The following is a 17853-nucleotide window of genomic DNA, read 5'->3' as shown; positions in this document are numbered from 1 at the left end:
CTGAGTTCATCGCTCTGTTGCTCCCTGATTATGCAATGCACATCTGCCTGGTTTCCCATGCTGTCCTTTGTATACTTCATCCAAAACTCTGTGGTTCATATCTCAAACCAAGAACTAACATAGGAATTTGAATCCGATTAAAATTTAGTTCTGCTGACGTCTTTAGTCAATTTCACTTTGCATCACAACTTCACAATTTACACAAGTTGCAAATACAAGATACTTAATAGCCACAGTGAGTCAAAGTGAAATTTATGAAATGAGGCCAGGAATTATACTTAAACAAAGTCGGTGAAGACCTCATGGATTAGCCCTCAATGTTCACAGATGCTCTGAGTGCTAATAGCACAATCAAATGCTTTCTCTTCATCCTGGATTGTACCATGGCTTCAGGAGAGATATCACCACAGGTATGACGATGTCGCAGTGCGCTGATAGGCTTGAAGCTTTCAATCTTATTCCCCCATTCTGAAAGTCCTTGTGTCAAATTTGGACATGGCTTGTATTATTTGTTTCAATTGGCCAGAGTGAGGTCACTAGCTATCTCCCCCCACCTTCAGGCTCACTCACTGAAATGGAGGTGGTAGACTGGGGTAGACAAAGTCAGAAGTCACATGACACCAGGTTATAGTTCAACAGGTTTATTTGAAATCACAAGCTTTAGGAGCAGTGCTCTTTCATCAGGTGAAGTCACTATAATCTGGACTATATCCTGGTGTTGTGCGACTTCTGACAAAGTGATATCCACTGTCCTAAAACAAGAAGTATTCTTGATGACCAAGGGGAAGAGAGATGATCAGGGTTATGCAGGAAGGTATGGTTGAGATTAAAATCAGATCCATCGCAACCTTATTGAATGGCAGAGCAGTGTGTAAGGCCCACGTAGCCCACTGTTGTTTCCCATTCGTTTGTTAGTGAAGGTAACAAGCAAAATTTCTTCAAAATGTCATGAAAGCAAAATACTGCAGGTGCTGGAAATCTGAAATTAAGTGCTGGAGAAACTCACCAGATCTGGCAGCATGTGCGCAGACAAAAACAGTGTTGGTATTAGGGTCTTTGAAACAGTTCCAAAGAAGAATCATACTGGACTTAAAACATTAACACCATTTCTCTCTTCATAAATGCTGTCAGGCCTACTGAGTTTCTCCACTAGATTTCGATTTTATTTCCTAAATGTCTTACTCTATTGATTAAATAACAAATCTGTCAGAAAACAAATCTAATTAAATGGTATATTTGTTGTATATGCTGGTGCTAACATTTATCACACTGGGGAGAGAGCTATGCAAAGTCTTGTGTGTGACTTTAACACAAAGCTGTGGTGTAATCTCTCCAAACAAGCAGACAAGCTGATTCCTGCTAACAAGTCAATGCTCCCTGTACTGACAAGCTTAAGCTGTTTTTTTAGGCTGCAAATTCCAGTAGCCTGATTGATTTAACTATTTGGTCTCGGCAGGTAAGCAACAATTACTTGCAGTTTGGTCAGTATGCGGTCCCAAAATTTTGGTCTTAATGAACACAAAATCCTAAAATTATTGCATAATCAAAATATTACATTGCTCATCACCCAGGTATCACTTATTGTAAGGAGATTGGAAAAGTATTGTATTGCCTACAGATTCGAACACAAAAGTCTTCCCACAATCTTGACCGCATCCCCCAAGGGATAAAGAGAGTTTTAACTTCTCAAAGAAAACATATGTCTTCCTTTTTCTGCAGTTGTAGGTTATCCTACAGTTTGCACAATATGAGTGAAACCACATCTAATGTACGGTGTACAATATTGGTTTCCTTATTGAAGGAATTATGGAAGTATTTGCAAACAGTTCATAGAAGGTTTACCTGGAAAAGGTTGGGAAGGAAATGTTTGTATCAGATGGAACATAGCAGAGTGAGAGACAAGTTGATTGAAACATAAGATCTTGAGGCGTCGTGACAGAGTGCATGTGGAAATGGCATTTGTTCTTGCAGGAAAATCTAGAACATTAGGGGTCACTGTTTAAAACAAATGGTCACCCCTTTAAGGCAGAGATAAGAAAAAAAATTGTTGCTCGCTGCTGGTCTTAAATCTTCCTGAAAGGAGAGTGGCAGCAGCATCTTTGAAAAATTTTTCAAGAGGTAGAATAATTCTTGGTAAGCCAAAGCGGGGAAAGATTAACAGGGCTGGACAGGAACATGGAGAAATCAGATCAGTCATGATCTTGTCGAATGATAGAGCAGACCTGATATGCCCAGCTTATTCCCTCTCTTAACTTGTGAGCAGTCCTGTGTTCACGGACCTGCGCTTGTTCCTGGTCAAGCAACATTTTAATTTTAAAATGTTCACCCTTGTTCAAATATGTGCAAATTAGGTGGATTGGCTGTGGAAAATGCACGATTATAGGGAGAGGAAGGGTCTGGTTGGGATGCTCCTCAGAGGGTAGGTGTAAAGTCAATGGACTAAATAGCCTGCTTCCATACTGTAGGGATTCTATAATTCTTGTCTATGATTGTTTTAAAATCCCTCCATAGCCTTACCCGTTTTTACTTCTTGTCACAATAATTTCTCCAAGATGTCAGCACTTCTCAAATTTTGGCCTCCTCAACATCTCTAACTTTGATCGCTCCACTATTGTAGGCTGTGCCTTCTGTAGCCTGGGACCTAAGCTGTGTTGTTCCCTTAGAAATTAATAAAGGCCTCGGAGGGTGGAAAAAGTAGGTTACAAGAAAAATATCTGGACATCAAGGGTTAAGTTACAAGGAGAGATTATACAAATTAGGCCTGATTTCTCCAGAATTTAGAAGGTTAAGGGATGAGCTGATTGAAGTCTTCAAGATATTAACAGGAAGACACAGGGTAGATAAAACTATTTCCACTGCTTGGGAATTCTAGAACTATGGGCAATAGTCTGAGAATTAGGGCCAGACTATTCAGGAAGATGTTAGGAAGCACGTCTACACACATGGATAGATGTTTGGACCTTTCTTCCACAAACGGCATTGGACATTGGATCAGTCAATGATTGTAAATCTGAGATTGATACATTTTTGTTAAGCAAAGGTATCAATGACTATGGGCCAAAGGCAGGTCTATGGAGTTAGTCCACAGATCAGCCATGTTCTCACTGAATGGTGAAACAGGCTTGAGGGGCTGAATGGCCTACTCCTGTTTCCATGTTCCTAACTCTCCAACTCTCCAAGTCACATTTCTCCTTTAAAATCAACCCCTTGACTGGGTTGCCTGATCCATTGTCTCTTCATGAGGCTCCATGTCATCCTTTGCTTTATAATGGCTCTGTGATGAATTGCAAAACATTCCAATTCATATTGGGCAGCATAGAAATATAAGCTGTTGTTTAACAGAAAAGCCATTAGCATTCCTGGAAGTGAAGCTTACAATGGTGAGGGATTAGGAATTCCATTTGAGAAAAGGAAAGACAATAAAATCAAAAACATTGAACCACAGAAAATTGGAGCAAGAGTAGGCCATTCAAGCCTTTGAGCCTGCTCTGCTATTCAATATGATCACGGCTGATCACCCAACTCGGTCCCATGTTCCTACCATCTCTTCATACTCCGTTGATGCCTTTAGCCCTAAGAATTATATCTATCTCCTTCTTGAAAAGCATTCAATGTTTTGGCCCCAACAGTTTTCTGTGGCAGTAAAGCCCACAGACTCACTACTCTCCAGGTGAAGAAATATTTCCTCATCTCAGTCCTCAGTGGCCTACCCGGACCTTGGACTGTAACCCCTGGTTCTGGTCTCCCTCGTCATTGGGAACATCCTTCAAGTATTCCAGTTGATGTACACGTTCCAGATAGAACTCAAAAGTCAGGAGACAGTTAGACTTTGGAATAAAAATTATTGTATTTATTTTTCATTGTTGCACACATTAATCACAACATAATTTGTGATAAACAAGTTAATTCACATGTTAGTATTAAAGCCAGTTAAGAGCCTTATTCTGTTTGACACTGGAGTATTTCAATAAAGATGAGCTTGCAAATATAAATTTAGATATTGCTCAATATCTCAAAAAACAAAATTTTACACAATCAGACTTGTCAATTTGCTGTACTTAATTGAGTGGATCAAACCTGTTCTTCCTCTCACCCATCCCTTCCTCCCACCTCAAGCCGCACCTCCATTTCCTACCTACTAACCTCATCCTGCCCCCTTGACCTGTCCGTCTTCCCTGGGCTGACCTATCCCCTCCCTACCTCCTCACCTATACTCTCCTCTCTACCTGTCTTCTTTTCTCTCCATCTTCGGTCCGCCTCCCCCTCTCTCCCTATTTATTCCAGTTCTCTCTCACCATCCCCCTCTCTGATGAAGGGTCTAGGCCCGAAATGTCAGCTTTTGTGCTCCTGAGATGCTGCTTGGCCTGCTGTTTTCATCCAGCTCCACATTTTGTTATCTCAAATCTCGTCAAGCAGCTTTTCACAAGGAACCGTGACATTCTTCAACAATACTGTTATGATAAAACCACTGGGATATGATAATCCCAAATGTACATACCTACACACTCACATCCTCATACACTTACACACTCATATCCTCACATACTCGTATTCTCACATCTACACACTTGTATCCAGTTAATTACAATCACCAATTTTACCTGGGTCTATTTAACGTGTTTTAAAAATTGGCTACTGTAGAAAAATCTTTAAGTTAAAACATTAAACACAGAGAAGAGTTACGAAAGGAATTGCTGTACAACAAACTTTTTCAGGCTCCATCTGTGTTGCTGGTGTTATATCTCTTCACCATCACACAATGACCTTCAGCTACGTCCTTTTCAAGCTGTGATATATTCTTTTTGAACGTAATCTTCCTATAACACTGCATTGCACTGGCTACTGATGGATTCATAATATCCTTGTCAGGGGCTGCTTTGTTTTGAGGTATTTGGCATTTTGGGGGGCACTGGGTGGATGTTCTGCTCACACTGCTGTTCATACCGATTGTGAAATAAGTTCATTGTGAACCAACTGCATCACATTGAAATCAATTTGAAAGCAAGACACCCTTGACCCTGAGAGACTGCCAAAGAATCAGCAATGGCATATTTCCAGCAGAAAAAGTTCCAAGAAGTTGAAAAAGTATAACATCTGTGCAGGCAGGTACACCTCGTGACCAGCCTCATGTATACCATGTGAGAGAAATAGGCTGGAAGGCAGCAGGTGAAAGTTAATATCAATAAAATACATGTACAACATAGAGTGTTATGTATATCATAGGCATTGTATAGATAATGTAGAATTGGAGACTATTATCACATAAATAACATTATGTTCACTAAAATTGAGAAGAATGAGAGTCAATCTCCCAGAAGCGCGTATAAGTTCTTGCAGGAATCAACAGGGTAGATGCAAAAACATTGTTTCTGTGACTTAGGGGTCCGGCTGAGGCATCACAGGCTAAAATAAGAGTCAGGCCATTTACAGCTAAGAAAAAGAGGAATGTTTCATTCAGAGGGTCATGAATTTTGCAAATTTTCTACTCAAGGCAGCTGCGGTTGCTCAATCATTGATGCTATTGAAGACAGAGATCAATAGGCTTCTAGAGATTAAAAATATCAAGGGATTGGGGGACCGCGAGGGAATATGGTGTTGAGGTAGAAGGTCTGCTGTATGGCACAGGAGTGATGGCTAGTATCGCCTACGCCTGCTCCTATTTCCTATGAATACATTTTGGTAAAAATAACGGCAGCAACAATAGTTAGAATGGAACCAGACTCAGAGTTGCAGGCCTTTGTAGAAACTTGCAAGGTACAGAGTTATAGGTTCACAACACCAGAGCTAACATGTCAGAAATGCAAGAATGTTAAGAAGGGAAGCTCATGGAATTCCAGGTATGTGCAATAAAACTCTTCCCTTCTATACACCTAATGATAAACTCCTGTGGAGTGTTGCCAAACAAAGAGACCTTGGAGTGCAGGCTCATAGTTCCTTCAAATCAGAGTCGAAGATAGGCAGGGTTTTGGAGAGATATTTGGTATACTGCCTTTATTGGTCAGTGCATTGAGTGCAGGAGGTGGAAGGTCATGTTGCAGCTGTACATATCATTGATTAGACCACTTTTAGAATACTGCGTTCAATTCTGGTCTCCCTCCTATTAGGAAAGATGTTGTGAAACTTGAAAGTTCTCAGAAAATGTTTGCAAAGATGTTGCCAGGTTTGGAGGGTTTGAGCTATAGGGAGAAGCTGAATAGGCTGTTGCTATTTTCCCTGGAGTGATGCAGAATGAGGGGTGACCTTATAGAAGTTTATAAACTCATGAGGGCCATGGATAGGGTGAATGGCCAAGGTCTTTACCCCAAGGTAGGGGAGTCCAAAACTAGACAAGAGGGGAAAGATTTAAAAGGAACTGATTGGGTAACTTTTTCATGCAGAGGGTGGTGTATGTATGGAATGAGCTGCCAAAGGAAATGGTGGAGACTGGTACAATTACATTTAAAAGATATCTGAATGGGGATAAGAATAGGAACAGTTTGGAGGAGTACAGACTAAAAGGGACTAGATTAATACAGGCTATTTGGTCAGCATGGATGAGTTGGAGCAATGGGTGTGCTTCCATGCTGTACATCTCTACAATTCTAACAATGGGCTTACATACCTCACATGGCTTCAAAAGTTCAAGGAAGATACCTCACCACTGCCTTTGGAAGGGCAATTGCAGATGGGTAATGAATGTTGATATCCCATGATGCCCAGATCCGTTGAATGAGTAAAAAGAAAGTAGAGGTGGAAATAAAAAGGTAGTGAGGATCCTGCATTAAAACTCATTAAGATTACATATAGTGCACTGTGTTCAGTTTTAGACATCACATCCAAGTGAGTGTGTTCTCCTATTCCTTTGTCCTTCCTGTACCTAATCTAGTTTATTTCTGGATGCAACTATCTTATTTTAATCACTATTTATGATTGAGTATTTCAAACTGTGACCATTCACTAGTCAAAGGACTTTTCTTGAATTCCCTACTGGATTTAAAATTGATTATCTCTCTACTTCTGGTCGCACCTGTAAATGGGAAACTGTTTGTGTCTGCACTATCCAGCACATCCTTGTAGATCTTCATCAGGCCGCCCTTTTGCCTTTTCTAGAAATGAGCCCAATCCTGATTATTGTTTCCAGATAGACATTCTATTTCATTCATACACAGGATGTGGCTATCACTGGCTAGTTCAGCATTTATTGCCCATCCCTAATTTCCCACAGGGCAGTTAAGAGTCAGCAACATTAATGTGGGTCTGGAGTCACATGTAGGCCAGACCAGGTAAGGATGGCAGTTTTCTTCCATAAAGGACATTAGTGAACCAGATGGGGTTTTTCTTTGAAAATTGACAATGGTCATCATTGGAATCTTAAGTCCAAATTTTTTACTGAATTCAAATTCCACCATCTCCCATGCTGGCTTTTAAACCCAGGTCCCCAGAATATTACTTGCATATCTCTGAATTAATAGTCCAACGATAATACCACTAGGCCATCACCTCCCCTTAAAAGACCTAAAGACCTCTACTTCCACCAGCAGTACACAAATTTGTTCTGGTTCTTTTAAAGGATATAGTTAGACCAGCATTTGTTGCCCAAGCCCCAGAGCAGGTGACAATCTGAACCACTGAAAGTCAGTAAGGTTTAGGAACACCCATGTTGCAGTTAGGGAGGGTATTCTGGGATTTTGACCCAAAGACTCTGAAGGAGCAGTAATACATTTGCAAGTCAGAATGGTGAGAGGGTTGGAGGTAGCTGTCCATCCCCATATTAATATTCATGACAATACCAGCATTCTCTACAGTTAAACTGGAAGAAACCATTATAATTCTGATTCTCACCATAGATACATTGATGGATGTCAAAGAACTGAATATCTCTGGTCAACTATAAGAGAATGCAAACCCCTCAAATGTGGTAATGGATTGACTACAGCGAGTGAACACATGCCCAGGTCAAACATTATTCGTGAGGAAACCTAAATGATTGTTGTACAACTGGATCAGTGCCGTACCTTCAAAAACATCAAAACCACCATTCACTTCAATCTAGAAAGCATTTGTTCCACACTTACAGATAGTCACTACTAACAATACTTGCCACAAGAAGGTATGGCAATCCCAGCGTTGCACTGGGAGGGAAAGCCCTCCCTAGAAACTGGCAGACTGTCCACAGTGAAAAGGCAATCTAATACTGAAGATACAGATAAAGATCCTTTGATTAGATGTTAATTGGTCTGACACCTGGAATTTCCCCAGATGTTTATGGTTAGCTCAGTTGGCTGGTGGTTGGTTTGTGATTATGCCAACAGTGTGGGCTCAATTCTTGCACTGGGCCAAAGTCACCATGAAAGTTCCATCTTCTCAACACTGTCTCTTCCCTGAAGCTTAGTGACCCTCAGGTTAAACTCCCACCGGTTGTTTTTCTCTAATAAGAGTGTGGGACTGTGGCAAAATTACCTTTTCACACCCAAAAAAGGCTGTCTGGGGAAACTGACTAAAGATTCTCTTGGAATTTGATCGGTTTCTCAACTCAAAACTCTCAAGTTCTGGACCGGTTGGGAGGATGAGGATTTTAATTTCCATGAAAGATTATGCTAGCTTGCCTGAGTACAGAAATCCCTGAGCCGGTGGTTCTCTGAGGATCAAATCTTAGTGTTACTGTGGAAAGGAACTCTGGTGGTTTAACTCTACTGGCATCTGAGTTCATAAAGAGTTTTGGCAATTTGCCCTTATAGGGTGTTATAAGTTATGAGGGCCTATGAAGGTTTGCTGGCCATGGAATGATTAGTACCATATGAGAATCCCGAGGTTCCCAATCAGTATTAGTGGTCCATCAACGGCAGCTTTGTTAAAGGAGACAAGCCGTGGTGTTTAAAACTATAATGTCTTAGTGAGGCAGGCCTAATGTCTGTTAAGGTGGGCAGAGTAAGCAGATTAATTGTTGATGAGGATGCCAAATGTATTGATGGCAAGAACTCCTAAAACTAGAAGGATGCCATGGAAGATGGGAGCGATGGTTGTGGCAAACTGCATCACGTTCCTCAACACCACTCGTACCACGGATTGACCAGGAGCCAGGAGCTTGTGATGGATGAATCGGAAGATTCCTACATGTACTTCATAGCTGAAAGGTCGCAATGGGGAACTCCCTCCGCTAACAGAATCGATAATTTTACCCTGAATCAACCCTTCCACCACTTTGAAGATTTCCGCTTCCTCGTTTTCGCTCATCCCCCTGCAGTTGTCAAACAGCCTGTCGACTCGCAGTTTCTTCTGCAGTTGTCTCACAGTTGAGTGTATTGTGCTCCGTTCAGGTTTCATTTGTTTCATGAGTGCAAAAGAAAAGTCTCTGTTGTATCTTAGTACATCCTTCCCCTCTGATCCTGCATTGCTGTTGAGGCAGGGATCATTATTCTGGTCCCCTGGGTAGGTGCAGCAAAGAGCAGTCCAGACCATGCCGGGGACTGAGACCCGGTTTTTCATTTTGGTCATTGTGGGGTTGGCAGCACCTGTCATGAGATACATCGACCGGCCAGACTTGTGGCATATCCGTGCCAACTTCTCGACAATGGATTCTGCTTCATGGTACCAGTTAACATTGGCTGTGTGCTCCTTGGGGACTGCGTTGGTGAGGGTACAGGTGGCTGTGGCACTCTCCTTCTCATTCAGTGCAAATGGGTAGAGGTGACCCCTGTCGTAGCCAGAGTCCTGGTAATCTTCATCCACCGCCTGATTCTGACTGAAAGATGCGCTGCTGCTTCTCATCGTGCCTGGGGCATTTTGATCATCAATCTGTAATAAATGCAAATCAACGTGTTAGCAAAATGAAAACTTTACTGTATGTACACTGTGATCTGAATCCCTAGGAATCAATGCATCTGGCCAGTAACAACTTAGCCGACTCTGAACTGTTCTCAAGGGCAACTGGAGACAGGGCAATCAACGCTGACCTTGCCAGTGACATCCATATTCCATAAAAGAACATAATGAAATAAATAGAAAAGGCTGACCTACAAGAATGGTGGAGAGCCAGACGGCCTAGCCCTTTGCCAAATTAAGCCATAGCTCCGATACACACATTGCCAATGTATTATTTTATTTGCATTTGCAGGATATGATCATCGTGGGCATCATCCTTAAAAGCTAGTGGTAGAACAGGGTAGATTTTTTTTCATCCAATCCCTACAATGAAGAAGCAGCTATTCGGTTCATACCAACCCTCAAAAGAGCATCCCACCCAATCCCTGCATTTCCCATGGCTAACCCACCTAGCCTACACATCCCTGGACACGATGGACAATTTAGCATGGCCAATTCACCCCAAATTGCACATCTTTAGACTGTGGGAGGAAACCCCACACACATACAGTGAGGATGTGCAAACTCCATGCAGTCATCCATGGCTAGAATCAAACTCAGGTCCCTAGCGCTGTGAGGCAGCAGTGCGAACCCCTGAGCCTCCAATCCATCCATTCAATCTCAGGCTGTGGCTTTGCATACTTTCTCATTTGTTGGAAATGCTTTTCAGGAAATTAATATGTTCTGCATTCATAACTTCTGATCCACCTACCTGGTCGTACTCAGTTCCTGGTAAGTCTATTTGCTAGGCGAGTCTCTGTTCCAAGGATACAAACTCATCAAATGATCCCCTCAGATTGCCCTCTCCATTCAAGGAACATCTAATAGTATTTGTAACTCAGACTGAGATTTCAGCTTTAGAACAAAATATGCAACAGCATTTCCCAAACCCACAACCTCTACTATCTAAAAGGACAAGGGCAGCTGATACCTGGGGACACCACCACCTAAAATTTCCCGACCAAGACACACACCATCCCGATTTGGAAATATATCGCTGTTCCTTTAGGGCTGCTGAGTAAAAATCCTGGAACTCCCTCGCTAAGAACGTTGTGTTTCAACCTACAGCCAATAGGTTGCAGTGGCGTTCAAGAAAGCAACTCACCAGCAGCTTCCCAAGGGCTGTTTGGAATGGTCAACACATCCAAGTCTTATCAGCAATGCTCACTCTAATAATTTTGGTCTCATTGTGCTGCTAAATAATATTAACAGTTTGCGAAGGTAAAGAAAATATTATATTTAAGAAACATCTCATTGTGGTTTCATCTGACAAGGTTGCAAGAGCTAGGAAGTTCATCTAACATTGCAATAATGCATACTGTGTCTTTGTAATATATCATACAGTAACATTGAACTCTACACCATACTCAAATCCCTTAAATAATTGAAAAAAGGACCACATTGTATGTTTAGTCTCAGGATAAAGTGACTGATGAGATGTGAATCCCGACTCCTGACTGAATCTTCTTCTATTTTGCCGCTCAGTTTCACAATGGTTCCGCTCTGAGAGCCCCGGCAAGTTTTCTTACTCTATTCTACCAAAGCCCACTTCTTCAACAAACTACCTTAACCCTATGTTACACACCCCGCTGATGCTAGCCCACAGCTCGCTACAGCTGCAAGAACTTGCCTCTGCCCAGATATCCCAGGGTAACCCAAGATCCCTGACAGGGCTGAGTTTAAAAGTGCACTCTGCACCTGGACAAGCACTGTCAGTCCAGGACTGCCCTGAATGGCACATGACATTTCCCCCATATGTGATGGATGACAGGCATTTGGTGTACCACTTTGCAGACAGGAACCTGGAGGTCCTGGTGGATGGGGTGGTGTGTAGATGAAGAACATCCTCTTCCCCAGGGACTGCCAAAGGAGACAATGGCACCAGGTCCTGCCAATCTAGTCCAAGTTTCCCACCTTGGTCAGTGTGGTCTCAGCTAACTGGAGGAGAATCCAGCAGTGTAAGGGGGAGGTCAATGACTGTCTCTGCTGTGCCAGAGTAAGTACCATTATTTCAGATCCCAGTCTCCCTCCCCCTTTTCTGATGAAGGGTCTAGGCCCAAAACGTCAGCTTTTGTGCTCCTCTGATGCTGCTGGGCCTGCTGTGTTCATCCAGCTCCGCACTTTGTTATCTTGGATTCTCCAGCATCTGCTGTTTCAGTTATCTCTCTCAAGTACCACTATTCTCCCTGCATTCTCACCATCTATCACTGCTGCTGCACTTACCTTTCACCAAGGCTCGTCCTCTCACTATTTCATACACAAGCTTCTCTTACTGGCTATCACACAATCTGTTCCCCCATTCCACTAATCCTCCACCTTCCTCTGCAATGCCTACTGACTTCCTCACAACACTACACCATTTTTCCCCAGCTGCACCAGCAGTAGCTGCAGTGTAAGCCGCTTTTCTCTGCCTTAATGCCTCCCTAATTCCAGGAGAACAAAGAGACAAGAAGGATGGTGGGAGGCGCAGTGGCTCAGCGGTTAACACTGCTGCCCTACAGCACCAAAGACCCAGGTTCAACTGCAGCCTCAGGTGACTGTGTGGAGTTTGTACATTCTTCCTGTGTCTGTGTGGGTTTCCTCCCACAGTCCAAAGATGTATAGGCTGGGTGGATTAGCTTTGGGGAAACATGAGGATACAGGGATATGGGGAGGGGGGAAGGTGGATCTGGGTGGGATGCTCTTCTGATAGCTGGTATTCACTGAATAGCCTGCTTGCATAGTATAGGGGTTCTACAGTCCAGCTTCACCCTTCCCAATATGACAAGGGGATAATGACCCTGAGTGACTGACCAGCATGTCTGAGTCAATTGGTGTTCAGTAGGATAGGAAGCAGCATTTTAATTGGGGAGAGGCATTCAATTAGCAAGCCACATTAATAGGCAACTCACAGCTTCCCAGCAAAAATCTCATCATGATGTACAAAAATGCAACATATTGCTCTCAAGATGATTATTTGGATAGTAATTTCGTTTTATTCATAAGAGGTGGGCATAGATAGCTAGGGAAGCATTTCTTGCCATCCCTAATTGCCCACAGGGCAGTTAACGGTCAACCACATTGTTGTGGCAGGCCAGGTAAGGGCCTAAGGGACGTCAGTGAATAAAATTCGTCTTTCCAATAATTGGCAATAGTTTCATGATCATCATTAAAACTCTTTCTTCCAGATTTTTATTGAATTCAAATTCTTCCATCTGCCCTGGCAAGATTCAAAACCAGGTAATCCAGAATATTACCTGGATCTCCAAATTAATAGTCCAACAGGAGTAACATTAGGCTCTCACATTCCCCACTACAGGGATATGGTGTGGAGAGATATGGGGTGACAGGTAGGAGACTGGCACTAGTTAATAGAGCCGGTATGATGGGTCAAACGCACCTCTTCTGCACCACAACAAATCTGTGATTCTGCAGTCGCATTGTCAGGATTGGCCCCATTTGACTTTTCATATGATCTTTCCAATTTCTTGCCATAGCCCATGCTGTTCAGACCCCTCTGTCTCAGAGCAGACAAACATGGATGGTGGTTTGGGATTCCCTGCTACTATCTCACCGCCCTGCACCAGGCAGACAACACCTCCACAAAAACAACCTGCATTTGCAAAGTACCAGCTGAAGTATGGGTGCTCACAGGAGAGCAAGCAACCAGCAGTTTGACAGCAAGTCAAGTAAGAATATGAATATACAAACAAAGAACAAGAGCAGAACACTCGCCCTTTTGAGCCTGCTCCACCGCTCAATAAGATCATGGCTGATCTGATATCAACCTCAACTCTACATTCCTGCATAACCCCAACAATCTTTCATTACCTTAGTAACCAAGAATCTAACGATTGCTGCCTTAAAAAAAATTAATGAGTCTGCATCTACTGTTTCTTGAGGAGGGGAATTGCAAAGACTCATACCCTCTAAGAATAAAATATATTTCCTGAGATAGTAGGAGCTGCCGATGCTGGAGAATTTGACATAACAAGGTGTAGAGCTGGATGAACACAGCCGGCCAAGCAGCATCAGAGGAGCAGGAAGGCTGACATTTCAGGCCTAGACCCTTCTTCAGAAATGGTGTAGGGGAAGGGGATTCTGAAATGAATAGGAAGAGAGGGGGAGGCTGATAGAAGATGGATAGAGGAGAAGATAGGTGGAGAGGCAACTGACAGGTCAAAGAGACGGGGTTGGAGCCAGTGAAGGTGAGTGTGGGTGGGGACTTAGCAAGGGGATAGGTCAGTCCAGGGAGGATGGACAGGTCAAGGAGGCGGGATGAGAAACCACCTGGAAACCGATATCCATTTCAAGCCCACTGACTTCTACAGCTACCTGGAATACACCTCCTCTAACCCAACTTCCTGCAAAGATGCCATCTCCTATTCCCAATGCCTCCGCCTCCACCGCATCTGCTCCCATGATGAGGCATTCCACTCCTGGACATCCCAGATGTCCTCGTTTTTCAAGGACCACAAACCCCCCCACAGTGGTCGAAATCGCCCTTGGCCATGTCTCCCGCATCTCCCGCAACTCATTCACCACACCCCCTCCCTGCAATAACAATGAAACAGAATCCCCCTCGTCCTCACGCACCATCCCACCAACCTCCAGATCCAAAGCATCATCCTGCGACACTTCCACCATCTTTAATCTGACCCCAACACCCGAGACATTTTCCATCCCCACCTGTATCTGCTTTCCAGAGGAACCACTCTCTCTGGGGCTCCCTTGTCCACCCCACACTCCACCAGCCCCACCACCCCTGGCACTTTTCCCTATAACCGCAGGAGGTGCTACATCTGCCCCTACACCTATCCCCTCACCCCCATCCCAGGACCCAAGAAGACCATCTGCTAACGTGGTATACTGTATCCGCTGTTCCTTATGTGGCCTCCTCTACATCAGAGAAATCAAGCGGAGGCTTGGGGACCGCTTTGTGGAACACCTACGCTCAGTTTGTGACAAACATCTGCACTTCCCAGTTGCAAACCATTTCAAATCCCCCTTCCACTCCTTGGATGACGTGTCCATCCTAGGCCTCCTGCAGTGCCACAATGATGCCACCCAAATGTTGCAGGAACAGCAACTCATATTCCGCCTGGGAACCCTGCAGCCCAATGGTATCAATGTGGATTTCACAAGGTTCAAAATCTCCCCTCCCCCCAACCACATCCCAAAACCAGCCCAGCTCATCCCCACCTCCCTAACTTGTCCTTCCTCCTACCTCTTCACTCCTACCTCAAGCCCCACCTCCATCTCCTACCTACCAATCTCATCCCACCTCCTTGACCTGTCCATCCTCCCTGGGCTGAGCTATCCCCTCCATACCTCCCCACCTACTCTCACCTTTACTGGCTCCAACCTCATCTCTTTGGCCTGTCTGACTCCTGTCCACCTATCTTCTCCTTTATCCATCTTCTATCTGCCTCCCCCTCTCTCCCTATTCATTTCAAAATCCCCTTCCCCCTCCCCCATTTCTGAAGCAGGGTCTAGACCTGAAACATCAGCCTTCCTGCTCCTCTGATGCTGCTTGGCCTGCTGTGTTCATCCAGCTCTACACCTTGTAATATCAAATATATTTCCTCATCTGTGCTACTTGGATGACACTTTGTTTTTAAACTATGACCTGAAGCATACACCAGGTGGGATTAAGCATCCAGGCACATTAAGGGTACAGGGGTATTAAGGGTATTTTAAAGGGGGGGGTGGGGAGATTCAGGGGAAAAATTAGAATCTAGGGCCAGTATCGTTGAGGGCACAGCCTCCAATGGAAGGGTGAAGAGGAGAAAAAATATTGATAGGAACATAAGAAATAGGTGCAGGAATGTGCCATCTGGCCCTGCGAGCCTGCTCTACCATTCAATAAGATCATGGCTGATGCTTTCGTGGACTCAGCTCCACTTACCTGCCTGCTCACTATAACCCTTAATTCCTTTACTGTTCAAAAATCTGCCTTTGCCTTAAAAACATTCCATAAGGTCACCTCAACTGCTTCACTGGGCAGGGAATTCCACAGATTCATAAACCTTTAGGTGAAGAAGTTCTTTCCCAATTTAGTTCTAAACATGCTCCCTTTTATGCTGTGGCTATGCCATCTAGATCTAGTTTCAGTGCAAACAATCTCCTTGCTTCTTTTTTATCTATTCCCTTCATAACTTTGTATGTTTCTACAAGATCTTCCTCATTCTTCTAAATTCCAACCAGTCCAATCAATCTCTCCTCAGAAACCAATGCCCTCAGCTCTTGAATCTATTTAGTGAGCTTTATTCGCACCCCCTCCAGTGCCACTACAGCGTTTCTCAAGTGAGGGGACCAAAACTGTACACAGTGCTCCAGGCGTGGCCTTGACAGTACCTGAGATAGCCACAGGGACATGAAATGTCACTCAGGAAATTGTTCTCTCAGCCTGTCCGGATATATTTGGCTGCAGACTTGGCTCAGAGCTAGGAAATGAGCTCCTGTTACATTATGATGCAGCTAAACTTTCACGTCCTTGTGCTTCCCCCTTATTGCCAGATCAGTGGACATTGACGATCCTCGGAGCCCTCTTACCTGCGGTTCGTAAAACCAAGGGCTGGGTCTGTAGCCTGCACTCTGGCCCATAGTGCAGGGGTACCTGTAGGCGGAGTAGACTGGGATCCGCAGCCCGCTGTTGTACAGAGTGGCGTAGTGGTAATGATTCTTAAACCGCTGGCAGATTCTGAGCCGGCGTCGCATAGGGAAACCCTTTGGGGGTGTCTTGTTCTGGAAGAACCAGTCGCATTCCTTAAAATCCCGGACCACTTCCCCCTGTACCGTGCCGGATTGGGGAAGTGCCCAGAGCAGCAATGAAAGCAGAATCCTCGTCTCCATGATCCGGAGGGGGCTCCGGTCGAATGGGGTGGAATAGCGACTGAACGGTCAGTTTTGACACTTCAGCACACCCCCCCCCCCCCTTCCTTCCTTCCGACAACTCTGGTGCACCGAGTAAAACTTCACTTCCCTCCGCCAGTTATTTCAGGAAGTTCCCCTGAGCTCGCCGACTGTTGAGAAGCGCTGACAGGTCATTCCTCATTTCCCAACCTCCAAATAACCAGCCTGTGACAGAGTTGCCTTCCACTGAGAACCACGCCCCCACCCCGGACAGACACAAACACCCACCCACCCTGAATGCACACCCTACCCCTAATGTCTACCTCCATTCATTACCGGTCAGGCAACACCCGTTCCTGATCAAACGAAAACACAGAGGTCTGGCAGCATCTGCAGAGAGATTTAAAAATTAATCTGCTCCTCTGATGCAGTCTGGCCTGCTGTGTTCATCCAGCTGTACAACTTGTTATCTCAGATCCTCCAGCATCGGCAGTTCCTGCTATCTCTTCAAAAAAAGTTAGTTGCTTCTAGTCCAGTGAGTTATCTTCATGGTAACCTCAGCCAGCGCACGAATTGAACCCTCGCTGTTGATTTGATTTACTATTGTCACGTGTACCTAAGTACAGTGAAAAGTTTTGTTTTGGGTGCAGTACAAGCAGATCACACCATACCAAGATGATAAGGTGATTGAGCAGAGTGAGGGATTCAAAGTTATCGCTGCACAAAAGGCTAACAAAAAGCAATATCAACGTTAGATTTGAACAAAAACAGAAGTTGCCGGAAAGGTTCAGCAGATCTGGCATTATCTGTGAAGGAAAGAATCAGAGTTAACATTTCAGGTCCAGAAATTGATTTGAATTAGATTTGCGTAGGTCAGCATTAGATTTGAAATTTGAGGTCCATTCAGAAGTCTAATAACAATGGGGAAGAAGCTGTTCTTGAACCTGTTGGTCTGTGTGTTTAAGCTTTTGTATCTTCTGCCCGATGGAAGAGATTATAACCGGGTGGGAGGGGTCTTTGATGATGCTGGCTGCCTTTCCACGGCTACTAGAAGTGTAGATGGAGTCAATGGATGGAAGGTTGGCTTGCATGATTGTCTGGTCTGTGTTCACAATTTTACGTAGTTTCTTATGGTCCTGGGCAGAGCAGCTGTTATTCCAAGCCATTATGCACCCAGAT

At 44.2% G+C, this 17853-nt stretch overlaps 1 protein-coding gene across 1 annotated transcript; it reads right to left on the bottom strand.

Annotated features, from left to right (window-relative positions):
• Window positions 1–3864: 3864 nt before the first annotated feature.
• LOC125454956 (endonuclease domain-containing 1 protein-like) lies at window positions 3865–16831 on the bottom strand. The gene is made up of 2 exons (XM_048536345.2): window positions 16375–16831; window positions 3865–9774 (listed from the first exon to the last, which is right to left on the bottom strand). Exons 1-2 carry the CDS (start codon window positions 16672–16674, stop codon window positions 8917–8919), a joined length of 1158 nt encoding a protein of 385 aa, XP_048392302.1. The 5' UTR covers window positions 16675–16831; the 3' UTR covers window positions 3865–8916.
• Window positions 16832–17853: the final 1022 nt, after the last annotated feature.

Source organism: Stegostoma tigrinum, chromosome 9 (assembly GCF_030684315.1).
Source record: "Stegostoma tigrinum isolate sSteTig4 chromosome 9, sSteTig4.hap1, whole genome shotgun sequence".
Taxonomy (NCBI): domain Eukaryota; kingdom Metazoa; phylum Chordata; class Chondrichthyes; order Orectolobiformes; family Stegostomatidae; genus Stegostoma; species Stegostoma tigrinum.
Note: the sequence above shows the minus strand (reverse complement) of the source record. Positions and strands in the feature narration are given on the sequence as shown.

Excerpts from the sequence above, each read along its gene's own strand:
- LOC125454956 (XM_048536345.2), bottom strand. The coding sequence starts at position 16,674 with ATGGAGACGAGGATTCTGCTTTCATTGCTGCTCTGGGCACTTCCCCAA. Across the intron at positions 9,775-16,374 it reads CTTGGTTTTACGAACCGCAG|ATTGATGATCAAAATGCCCC; the intron begins GTAAGAGGGCTC and ends CATTTATTACAG.